Raw genomic sequence first — 12,652 nt, forward strand, 5'->3', positions numbered from 1 at the left:
CAATAAAAACACTTCTGGTTTCACCCAGCCTGCTCCCTTCGCACATTGGAATTATTGACCATATTTTCAGCATATATGCAATAAAATTGGTGCCCAATGTGGGGCCAGGTGAAGAAAATGCAAAAGGGTCACGGAAGTGGAAAAGAGCAGTTACACTGTCCATAGCGAAAGCTGAAAGGAGATTAGGATATTAACAGTTGCTGCACAGGAATCGTATACAGATGGATATAGAAAAGTTGCAAGACAAAATCAGTGGGCACCTAATTCACATGACAGTCGGTAATCTCATTGAGACTTGCCAGTTTATCAAGGCCTCCAAAGCAAGTATGGCGAAAGGAAAAACCTGGTGCCACTACATGCGGATAGTCAATGAGGTGATAGATGAACTGGTCGAGACTGAAAGTGAAGAGGCAGTGACACAATTTCTCCAAGCAACGAAGAGATTCATCTGTGAGCTAGAAAAGAAGAGGGAAAATACTGAAGCACCAAACATCAGTGAAAAAGGCCCCCCCAACCGGAACAGCAATTAACCGATTTGAAACGACAATATCATACTATGCAAGAGAAGTTCTAGGAAACCTCCAGAATGATCGTGGAACAGATAAAAGAGCTGAGCATTAAAGGCAAGGAGTCGAGTGACAGTCATCTAAAACAAGAACATATTCCAGATACTCAGAGACTTCACCATGGTAACTTGCCAGAGGTGACAATCAGGAAGGACTTTAAGGTTGCTGGTCAGATAGGTGAAAAGGAACAGAAAGACAAACTGTCTTATACAAACCTCATGCACCAGATCGACATGGGACTACAAAAAGGGTATCCCGAGCCCGAGATTGTGGAAGCTGTGGTAAAAGCCATTAGTCCCGGCCTAAGTTTCAGAGGTATGCTGGAAATGAAGAATGGACTAACCCTAGTGCAACTTAGGAGAATCCTAAAAAGCCATTACAAGGAGGAAAATGCTTCTAAATTGTACCAACAACTGATAAACATCTCACAGAATAATAAGGAATTTTCTGTTCAGAGCTATTTAGTTGAAGGACCACCTGTTTTTTGTCTCAGAAGGAGAAGGCTCGGAAGGACACTTCAGGACTGAGCTGATACAAAAGAAATTCCTAAGGCCAGTGGGTACTGGACTGGAGAAGTGACCACATCAAGTTTCAATTAAAGCAGTATTTAGACATTCCTTCCATTCCAGATGAGGTGCTCATAGAGAAAATGTATGAAGCCACTAATATGGAGATGGAAAGGGAACAGAAGCAAAAGAAAGCTCAGCTCAGCAATTTGATGAAAGGGAAAAAGTGTCAGTCCAATGTTTTACAGTGTCCTCAGGGACCAGATGTCCTGACAACAACTGCCAACACCATATCTTGGTCCCCACCACAAGCAAGTAGCCCAACTATCCAAAAGCTGTCAAAGAACAAATCAGAACAGGAAATGCTGATGCTCCAGATGCAAAAAGAGATGATAGAGATGAAAACACTCCTCCAAGGTTTGAGAACTCGAAGAGATCGTGAATTCAGAGGACCTCAGGTAACAGTGGGCAGGAGCAATGGATGTTGTCAATCTTGTAAAAGAATAATACAAATATCACTGATATAGTATATCAATATATATATATCACTGATCCATGCGCTCAGTGGAGAACTACCTAATGAAGCTGCTGTTATAATCATAAATATTATCTGTACACATATATAGTAATAATATTCCAACCAAAGTCACAAACAATACCACTATATTAACAGCGCTAGGGGGACTTCATGCAGCACTATTCTGCACTTCAAGAATTACCTGCTTTGGGACTTTATGGACTTTTTCTATTTCTTTTAAATTTATGGTTATAAAGTTTTATTTTATACTACTGTGGATTATCGGATTTACTAGTAGCGCTGTTAATATAGTGGTATTGTTTGTGACTTCGGTTGGAATATTATTACTATATATGTGTACAGATAATCTTGTAAAAGAATTGGTCAGAGAACGGCCTGTGACCATTGTTTTAACTGTGGTCAATCTGGACACTTAGCGAGATACTGCAAAACGACCAGAACCAACCAGTTAAACGGGAGAGGGTTGCTGTCAAGGGACCGACAGTAACCTGTGCTAGAACTTGTCAGTAGCAAATCAACAAGCTCTCAAATCACCACCAGTGCCACGGCTGGAAGGGTGAACCCAGATCTCTTTCAAAGGATACCCAACCGCCATAACCAAATGTCCTACCAGGTGGCTGAGAAAGTACCAACTCACGTGGATAGAGTTACCATGAGACAAAACAGCAAGTTACTGAGTCTCGTTGGAAGAAGGTGCATTGTGAACTGTGAAATAGGTGATCCTTGTAAATCTACTACAAGTAAATCACAGAGAATCCGGTGGTACTACACTAAAGACTGGTACTAAGAGCCAAAGAATTCCAGCAAACACTGACATATCTCAGGTGTAGAGCTCATGCCAAACCAGTATTGCCAGAACAAACAGTTTTGTTTACACCTGATTAGGCCTATCATTTGCCTGATGGACTCCATATCAGTGAGACATTAATATCACTCCAAAAGTGACAATTTTACAAACTATCCATCCCAGTTTGGAACACAACTAAGGGGGACATTATTTTACCAGGTCAGACTACGATGGGGTGCCTCGAGCCCATAAAGACAACATACTCAGCTCAGGTGAAACTGAAACAATCAGTGAGTGTGGCCACTCACTCAGTAACTCATCAGCTACAGACATCCAGACCAGGACCGGAAGGTCGAGTGGATAACCTAAACACCAGTCAGTCACTGGTAAGCAATGCTAAATCGGGAACACTCTGATCCACCAGTGCCTATCGAACACCTACCAGAAGAGGATCAACAGGTAGTAAAGACAATGTTAAGGGAGGAATGCAATGCTTTTGCCAAAGATGACTCTGAGGTAGGATGTATTCCTTCACTACAATTTCAACTTCGCCTCATAGACAACACACCAGTTAGGAGAACTTACATGTCTTGACCGAAACCACTGCACCAAGAAGTGAGAGAGTACCTGCTGGATCTGCTGAACCGCGGGTGGATTGCAGAGTAAAAATCTTCATACTCATCACCCATTGTGTGCGTAAGAAAGGACGGTAGTTTAAGGCTGTGTTGCGACTACAGGGAATTGAACCAGAAGTCCATCCCTGACCCCCATCCAATCCCTAGTATTCCAGACATGCTGGACAGCCTAGGAGGAAGTTCATGGTTTTCTGTGCTAGACCAAGGGAAAGCCTACTATCAAGGACTTGTGGAAGAATCCAGTCAGCCACTGACTGCCTTCATCACACCCTGGGGTCTGTATGAGTGGATCCGAATACCCTTTGGCCTTAGCTCTGCACCAGCTGAATTTCAATACAGCATGGAAACTACTAGGATTCATTTGCTACTATTGCCCTTACGTCCAAACTTTTCCAGAGTTGCAAAACCCCTCTATGAATTCCTGTCAGTGGACACAACATCAGCACAAACTAGCCAGTCCAGGAAGAAGAAGCCACCAAAGCTAAGAGGTCAACTACCCTCCCATCGGTCTATAGTCTAGACTGACCAACATCAGGTAGTGCTAAACCAGCTTATTGAGGTGTTATCTCATCCTCCAATGATGGGTTATCCTGACTACAGCAAATCCTTTGTTCTGCACCGAAGGACTAGGAGCTGTGTTGTACCAAGAGCAGGAGAAAAAGTTAAAAGGTAGTTGCTTATGGATCTAGAACGCTAACACCTGCCGAGAAGAACTATCAAATGCATTCTGGGAAACTAGAGTTCCTAGCGATGAAGTGGGCCATATGTGATAGGTTTCGAGACTACCTATACTACTGTCCATCCTTTGTAGTATTTATGACAATAACCCTGTAACTTATGTCCTCACTACGGTTAAACTAAATACAACAGGCCATCGATGGGTTGCAGAATTAGCTGATTTTAATTTCACCATCAAGTGTGGTCCAGGAAAGAGAAATGCAGATGGGGATGTACTTTCATGTATGCCATTAAGTCCTGAACAATAAATGCCTCAGTGTTCGCAAGAAGTGGACCCCCAAATTATCGGGTGCATAACCCAAACACTTCAAGTACATCAGAAAGAAGAAATGCCTTGGATGTGTCCAATAACCATTGCCAATATAACGTCAACAATAGATGGTACCGAAAAGAAGGTAGCTCAAAAACCCAAAGGGACCATAAGGACAGCCCAAAGAAAAGACTCTGTGATTGGCCCAGTGTGGAAGTACAAGAGCCAAAACAGGTTCCCATCAAAACAGGAATGACAAGGTGGACCGATCGATCTCCTCATACTAATGAAAAAATGGACCAAATTATACCTCGATGAAGATGAAACATCAGGTTCTCAACTAGTATTTCCCAAGTTGTATCATCAATTGGTGTTGAAAGAATTACACAAAGAAATGGGACACTTAGGAGTTGAAAGGACTGCAAACTTGATCAGAGAAAGATTATTTTGGCCACATATGAAGAGGGACGCTGAGCAATACATCAACCGCCAGAGCACTTGTCTGAATGACAAATGCACACATAAGCGTACTAGAGCTCCATTGAACAACATTGCCACCACTTACACTTTTGAGTTGGTCTGTATCGATTTTCTCCATCTCAAGACTTGTAAAGGAGGTTATGAGTACATATTAGTGGTAATCGACCATTTCACCAATTTTTCTCAGGCCTACACAACCAAAAACAAGTCAGCAAAGACTGTTGCCGACAAGATATTCAGTGACTTTGTCTTGAAGTTTGGATTTCCTACCAGAATTCACCATGACATGGGTAAGGAATTTGAAAACCAATTGTTCTTGGCATTAGGGAAGGACTGCCACATCCAGAACTCTCACACAACTCCATATCATCCAGAAGACAACGTGAAAGATTTAATCGTACCCTGTTGTCTATGCTTCGGACCATGTCGCCAGCTTCCAAGAAAGACTGGAAAAGTTCACTTGCACAGATAGTACATGCATACAGTTGCACCAAGAGTGAAGCTACGGGATATTCTCCATTCTTTCTACTGTTCGGAAAGGTCCCCAAGATTACCCATAGATGCAGCATAGATATCATGTTTGACACTCCAGTAACGGAAAAATACAAGACTCACTCCGAGTATGTGAAAATGTGGACAGATAGGATGACTAAGGCCTATCAGGTTGCTTCAAAGGTAGCTACTCAAGCTGCACAAAAAGGAAAAGAACACTATAACAAGAAGACTCATGGAGTTAAACTCTCACCTGGCAGCAGAGTTCTTGCAAGAAAACTTACTGAAAGAAGAGGACTAGGAAAACAGATCATTCTGGGGAGATGCCATACATGTTGTACTTAGGAGAAAATGTGACGATGCAGTGCAGTGTACAAGGTCAAGACAGAAATTGGGAAAGGCCGAACAAGGATTCTACACCACAATTTGCTATTGCCATGTGATTACCTACCCGTCGACCAAGGTCAGAAGATACCCGACAGACCCAGTGCCATAACACAAGGCAGAGTTCAAAAGACTACTCAACTATCTGCACAGCAGATATCTGAGGGAGTATCAGAAGATGAATCTGACCATGAACATGAACAATGGAGATCGTTTATTCTTGTAACTCAGAGAGACTACACAAGGGAAGACATAGCGTCTTCCAGAAGCAGCAGAGTTTTACCCTTGTCAGCTTGAAACGAGTAAGGAAGATACAGAGGAAAGTACAGAAGAAGCTACAGTGGAAGTTACAGATGAAACTACAGAGGACAAGCCTGTGGATCAGCCCGAACAAACTGTATGTTCACCAGGGGATATAGAAGAAGAAAGTCCTTCACCAGGAAAGCCAACAGAGACAGCTGACCGTAAAAGGCAAGCATGAGGACGTTTCAGATGCCCTTCCTCTATGCAGGATCCAGTCCAGCAGGAACAGGAGACAACCAAAGGTTCTGATGTATGACACTTTGGGTCAAACCAGTAGTGTTGCCCGAAATGTAGCTGTACAGGTCATATACATTATTCATACCCCACCTGTTTGCCCTAGCTAGTATTTAAGCCCAGATTGTTTTGCTGAAGCTGGTAAAAAAGTAGTCATGTCTATTATGCAACGGCCAAATAATGTTTACTATGTTCGACCTGTTTACTTATGTCAAAGATGTTAGGTGTTATTTTCTGTGTTTTCAAAATGTCTTGCACTCTCACTGCAGAGATTCCAGGTAAAGCAAAAATAGCTTTAAGTGATGGGACTAGGTAGTTAAGATAAAGTCGGCCAACAACAAATGGGTAGAGAGTATTGGGTGGTTACACTGTATTGAATTGGTACCATGGGTATTCTAGCTTATTGGAAAAAGAACAGAAGTAAGGTGTCCCGTATTGCCCCATCACACTTCATCTTTTCAATAACCTGCACAAACCTGTGTTGTAGAGGCTTACTACTTACCGTAGTTGGCTATATGCAACATTATCTCACCAGGTACATGAGCGCTCTGGACCTAGTGGGAAGCTGTGACATAACTGGGAGTAGATGTCGCAGGGAGGATGGTCCCTCCAGTAATTAGATTACTACTTAACCTTGGCTCCCTATGATTAGTGTGAGATGGGGAAAGGAATGGTTCTTATACTCTAATCTGCGTATGTCTGGGACGACATAACATTTTGTGGGGGAGAGTGTAAGGGATGTCAAAATCAGGTACCCCATATAAAAAAGGATTATAGTTCGGCTAATGGAGAAAGTAAAATGTACAATTGTTTATTATTTTCTATGAGGACATTATTCCTGTATATGTGAATGTTATCATAGATATAGATGTGTATTATTTTGTATGAACACAATAGCAGTTGCTACCCAATCTATAGATCATGTGTTTGTGTCATTGCAGAAACTTTTCAATAAAAACACTTCACTTGGCCCGCTCCCTTCGCGCATTGTAATTATTGACCATACTTTCAGCATATGGGAAACATATACACCGCTCCTACAAAGATGCTGCTAGCAGGTCTTTTTTTTTTGCGTCCTGCCAGCGCACCGCTCCAGTGTGAAAGACAGCAGAGCACTTTGGAGACGATATTTTTAGCGTTATAGCGCCTGCAAAGCGCCCCAGTGTGAAAGGGGTCTAAAGGTGAAAATATTAATTCTTGTATCCGTTTCTTACCTCCAATCACCATTTATCTTTCTCCTCCTGGACCGCCTCCCCTGCGTTATCATCAGTATCTACTTCAGCACTTTGACCCATTTTAGTGATATGGCGCAAGAAGGACGTTGCATTAAAAGCCCGCTAAAAAAATAAATAAAAAATAAAGCTGTAATACAATTTTCTCATCAATATATGTTTTAAAACCCTAATTTCTATGCATTGTTTGCATCGTTGATGGTGCCTTGATCATCCGCTGCAAATCTTTCAGACAAGGTTTTTCTCAAACAATATGCTCTTTTCGGTATCTACTGACATGAAACACCCATAGGGATCCCAGTAGCCAGATCCCGTATAAAAAGTTTAAATACAGAGGAATGCATTGAGGAACCAACATTTTTGACTCCCATCACATGACTGATTATCATGCTATAGTTTGATCTTTGCAGAAATGCATTGAGACCCTGAAAGCTTTCCATGCCCAAACGGTAAAAAAAAAAAAAAAAAAAAAGTATGCTATATACTCACAAGGAACGTATGGGATTGAAAAATTTGGATTGAAATGTTAGAGGGGTTCTAGATGGGGTGGAGTTACTAAGGGGGGGGGGGGGGTTCGGAGGGCGTTAGGGGCCTCTGCAGCAGACTTAGCGGCTCCATAGAGATATAAGATTTCTGGAGGGGACTGGAAAAATAAACTGTGAAGGTTGGCGTCTTTTTTATGGGTACTCTGGGGGAACTGGAGGGGGTGGGGGACACTGTGGGACATTGTCAGAGGCACTGTGGGGGCTAGTGGCTCTGCAGTAGGCTGGAGGGGGGTACTGTAGCAGGCTGGGTGACAGTGGGGGATTAAGGGGGCATTGTGAGACATTGTTGGAAGTTGGGGGCACTATGGGGGGCTGGTAGCTCTGCAGTACGCTGGAGGGCACTGCAGCGGGCTGGCTGACACAGTGGGGGGTTAAGGGAGCATTATGAGACATTGTTGGACACATTGTGGAGGGCTGGAAGCACTGCAGCAGGCTGGGTGACACAGTGGGGGGTTAAGGGGGCATTATGAGACATTGTTGGAGATTGGGGGCACTATAGGGAGCTGGTAGCTCTGCAGTAGGCTGGGGGGCACTGCAGCAGGCTGGGTGACACAGTGGGGGGTTAAGGGGGCATTGTGAGACATTGTTGGAGATTGGGGGCATTATGAAGGGCTGGAGGCTCTGTAGTAGGCTGGAGGGCACTGCAGGGGGCTGGTTAGCACAGTGTGAGGTTGAGGTGGCAGTGTGGGACATTTTTGGAAGTTGCGTACACTATGGGTGGCTCTGCAGTAGGCTGGGGGGGGGGGGGGCACCTTAATGGGTTGGGTGATACAGTGGAAGAGTTAAGAGGGCATTGTGGGACATTTTTGGAAGTTGGGAACACTATGGGGGGCTGGTGGCTCTGCAGTAGGCTAAGGGTGGGTACTGCAGTGGGCTGGGTGACACAGTGGGTGGTTAAAAGGGCATTGTGGGAGGTTGGGGGCATTATGAGGTTTGGAGGCTCTGCAGTAGGCTGGGAGGTTAAGGGGGCATGGTGGGACATTGTTGGAGGTTGGGGGCATTATGGGGGGCTGGAGGCTTTGCAGTAGGGGGGGGGGGGACACTGCAGTGGGATGGTTGGTACAGTGGGAGGGTGGATGTATGTAGCCAGTAGATGGCTAATTATTACACAAACCATGGCAAGTTTTGTTGGGGCCGTGCGGATGTTTTTCACAGTTGTCTAGTGAATCTTTTATACACACAAACCCCAAAGAGTTGCAGACCATTCATAATACAATGACCATCTCACCTTCCACTGAGTCCGTGCAAAATTCTTCTGGATTTGCTCACTGACAGAACCGTGGATGTCTCGTTCTAGAGCCGTATCTCCAGAGATCCTGCCAGGAGCAGAGAGAGCAGCATGTGGGATTAGAAATATTAAATCTGATCATAGAACACGGCATGATTCTTACTGTTCCTTGTTATACAAAGAAATCATAAATAGGGAGGGAGGCATGGATGAATGGATAGACACTGTTGAGGGAGAGAGGGACTGATAAAGGGAGGGATGACTGAACACTGTCAAAGGAGCAAAGAATGAATGAAGTTTGTCGAGGGATGGATGGATGCTGCCAATGGAGGGTTTGATGGAGTGATGGACACTGTCAAGGGAGGAAGGGAGGGATTTATAGATGGATGGATTGAAAGATACTGTTGGGAAAGGGATAGATAGATAGATATGTAGCATCCTGATAATAGGCAGAGTTGCTAATAAATGTAGCTTGCTAGGTGGTAACTAGCCAACTAGCCTAGCTGATTGATAGGGGATTAACTTTTTTTTTCCCCCTAACTCTGGATTTGATGTACCTCTCTCTTCTGTCACTAGGTGGCATTGTTACCTGTGTTACTGGAATTGGGGCATAGTGAATTCAGACTAGGAGTGGATAGGTTGTCTCAGCCAATTGGCAGGGGTTTTCTTTGGCTCCTTGGCCTGCTGGGAGAGCCTAATTATATGGGAAGAGCCAGGTGATCGGGGGTCTGGGTGGACGTGTGTTACTAGGCTCCAGGTTGCTAGGCCATAAGCCTGAGCCCTATCCTGGGAGCACCTGGCTGCTTCGGCTGTCTGTGGCCTATCCAGGTTTGAGCAAAGCAGCGTGGGGTTGGGGTTTCCGGCCAGAAGCCCAAGTTGCAGAGGTTCCACTGGACAAGGAATCACATTGTTGCTAGCGGTGAGGGAGAAGCAGTTGCCACATGGGACGACCACTCCTGTTACCAGAGGCAAATAAGGATCAAGGTCAGAGATAAAGGAGACACAGTCGCAATTAAGGGACAACCACTCCGGTTATCAGAGGCCAGTTATGGAAGTCTGAAGAAGTACCAGAGCAGCCTCATTCACCTGCAGGAGACTGTGAACAAGTGGGAAAGCTTTAGCACAGTACCCAGCGGGTTAGCAGGGCTGGCACTTGAGGATAATACAGCAGGTTAGCTGTGGAAGAGCTCAGGGGATCCAGTGATGACTGAGATCTTGAATTCTAGTGAGAGGCCGGGAGCTCAGTGAGTGAAGATCTACAGTTGGATACTCTAATGCCCCGTACACACGAGCGGACTTAAGTCCGACAGACTTCCAAAGGAGTTCCGTCGGAGTTCTGCTGGAATTCCGACGGAGTTCTGACAGACTTTTCGGCCGAACGAACTTGGCCACACACAATCACACTAAACTCCGACGGATTCGAACGTGATGACGTACGACCCGACTCGAATAAGGAAGTTCATAGCCAGTAGCCAATAGCTGCCCTAGCGTCGGTTTTAGTCCGTCGGAGTAGCATACACACGAGCGGAGTTTTCGAAGGGGACCGGGTCCGGCGGAGTTCCTTCGGGAAAATTTGAAGCATGTTCCATATTCTAAAGTCCGTCAGACTTTGGTGAATCAAAAGTCCGTTGCAGCCCACACACGATCGGATAGTCTGACGGACTCGGTCCTTCGGACTTTGGATGTTGAAAAGTCAGCTCGTGTGTACGGGGCATAAGATGTGACAAAAGATCTATACTAGGTTGCTGTGAGTTACGTGTATGGATCTCTATTGACTGTTCAATGTTCAGTTGCCATAGGAGACAGCAGTTCTACCAAATACAGTTACTGCATCCAGCTTAAAGGCTACCTGTATAGCATTCTGCCCATTTTTGTCTCGGAGTCTGCCAAGTGCTATTGCATCTGCCCAAGGGTGGCTTGGCCCTAAACCCCCATCTCCCTCAGTTCTGTTTTAAGAGACAATAAATCTCTTTTCTTGCATTCCAAAAAGTGACTGCCGCTCATGTTTTCAACTTGCATTACACCCACCGTGCCTAGTAACCCATGCTGAGAAGAAGGTTGTCAGCTCTCCCTAACTCTGGAGGTCACCATTAGGCCTTTGGAGGTCGGGGATGCCGCTACAGATAGATAACGTGTTTAGCTTGAATTGGATGGATGGGCACTGTTGAAGGAGGAGGGATGGATGGATAAGCAATGTCGAGGGAGGGCGGGAGGGATGGAGTGATGGGCACAGTCGTGGGATGATAAAGGGTTTGAGAGTCTGGTTCCCAGCCAGATACTCACCAAGGAGCTGGGTAAGCGGTCTTGCATCTGTCCCTATATATGATTTTTAATGCATTATTTTTGATAATGTGTTAATTAAATTGCAGATATATATATATCTTGATGAAGTGGTGAGTCTGCGAAACTAGTAGAAGAGATTTTCCAGATTAGGGGAGTATTATCTTGGTGATAAATACATGGAACGTCACCTATGTTTTAATTCGTTATTGCTATTTTTGTTATATATTATGTACTAATAAAGTTTTGTATTCAATTTTTTTACATGATTGTTCTTATATGTGAATTTACTTTTACCACACTGTACCAAGATAGTCCAATTGTCCCCTATAGCTCCTTGGTGAGTATCTGGCTGGGAACCAGACTCCCAACCCCTTTATCTCTCAAATTTGTGGATGATGGTACAACCTTTAATTGATTTTATTACATTGATATTTTTCTCTGAGGCCATTTCCAATCACAGTCTTGGGATGGACTGATTGATAGATACTGTCGAAGTATGGAGAAATAGATGGATGGACACTGTCAAGGGTTGGTGTGGATGGTAGATGAATTGATAGACATTGTTAAGGTAGGGAGGAAGAGATGGATGTATGGACATGGGGGATGGATGGTTGATGAATTGATGGACATTGTCGAGGGATGGAGGTATGGATGGGCACTGCTGAGGAAAGCAGGGGAGTTGGATGGACTGACACCATCATGGGAGGGAAGGATGGGTTAATGGGCACTGTCAAGAGTGGGGGTGATGGATGGATGGATGTTGATAAATAATGGATGGATAGATATGGATAAATAGACACTGTAGATAGATACAGTAGATGTTTGGTTTGACCCAGGTGACAGGTGTTCTGTAAATCTTACCACTAGACAGATAAACAACGGTTATTACTGTAGATCTGTATTAATTAATAGGTAATACAATGTATTTAATAGGACAGAGAGATGAGCTCATCATTCTGCTGCTTCTCCTTCACTGTCCAGTCACGGGTTGGGGGAGGGACAAGAGCATCCGTCTTCTATTACCTAACTGCAGCTGAGAAAAATCAGGTCTCCTTTGAAGTCAGACAAAGCTGTGCTGTGTGGCAGAGCTGCGTAAATCTCCAGGGCTGGATGGACAGAAATACAAATCCTTTGGCAGGGAAAATTTCCCCTTGCCTTTAATTTCGTCATCGTATTTAGACATTTTGCCCGGAGATCGGCTCCAACTCTGTATTTCTTCCTTTGATTTGGAGGAGCTGACTCCCGCCTCTCCTTCGGGGACCGCTGAGCGCCGATCAGGTCATTTTTCTATCTAACCAAAGAGATTGCCTTTGCTGGGAGCACCAACACTGCGGCATCCATCACGCGGAATGGGTACACAAGTATCATTTACTCTATTAAATGTTTTGCCGTTTATTCATCACATAAGAAAAACTGCACTCCATTATCAGGACTCCTGAAATGCTCCCAGA

The 12,652-nt window shown here is 44.4% G+C and overlaps 1 protein-coding gene across 1 annotated transcript in view; it reads right to left on the reverse strand.

The window, feature by feature from the left end:
• PNCK (pregnancy up-regulated nonubiquitous CaM kinase) overlaps positions 1-12,652 on the reverse strand; it is a 198,590-nt gene that overhangs the window by 6,704 nt on the left and 179,234 nt on the right. The window contains exons 10-11 of the mRNA XM_077478876.1: positions 8,919-9,006; positions 7,128-7,250 (exon numbers count right to left, since the gene is read on the reverse strand). Coding sequence (XP_077335002.1) covers positions 7,134-7,250; positions 8,919-9,006 — 205 coding nt within the window. The 3' untranslated portion in view covers positions 7,128-7,133. The remainder of the gene's footprint in view (positions 1-7,127; positions 7,251-8,918; positions 9,007-12,652) is intronic.

Source organism: Lithobates pipiens, unplaced genomic scaffold (assembly GCF_037356315.1).
Source record: "Lithobates pipiens isolate NorthernLeopardFrog02 unplaced genomic scaffold, aLitPip1_a1.2 Scaffold_1, whole genome shotgun sequence".
Lineage (NCBI taxonomy): Eukaryota > Metazoa > Chordata > Amphibia > Anura > Ranidae > Lithobates > Lithobates pipiens.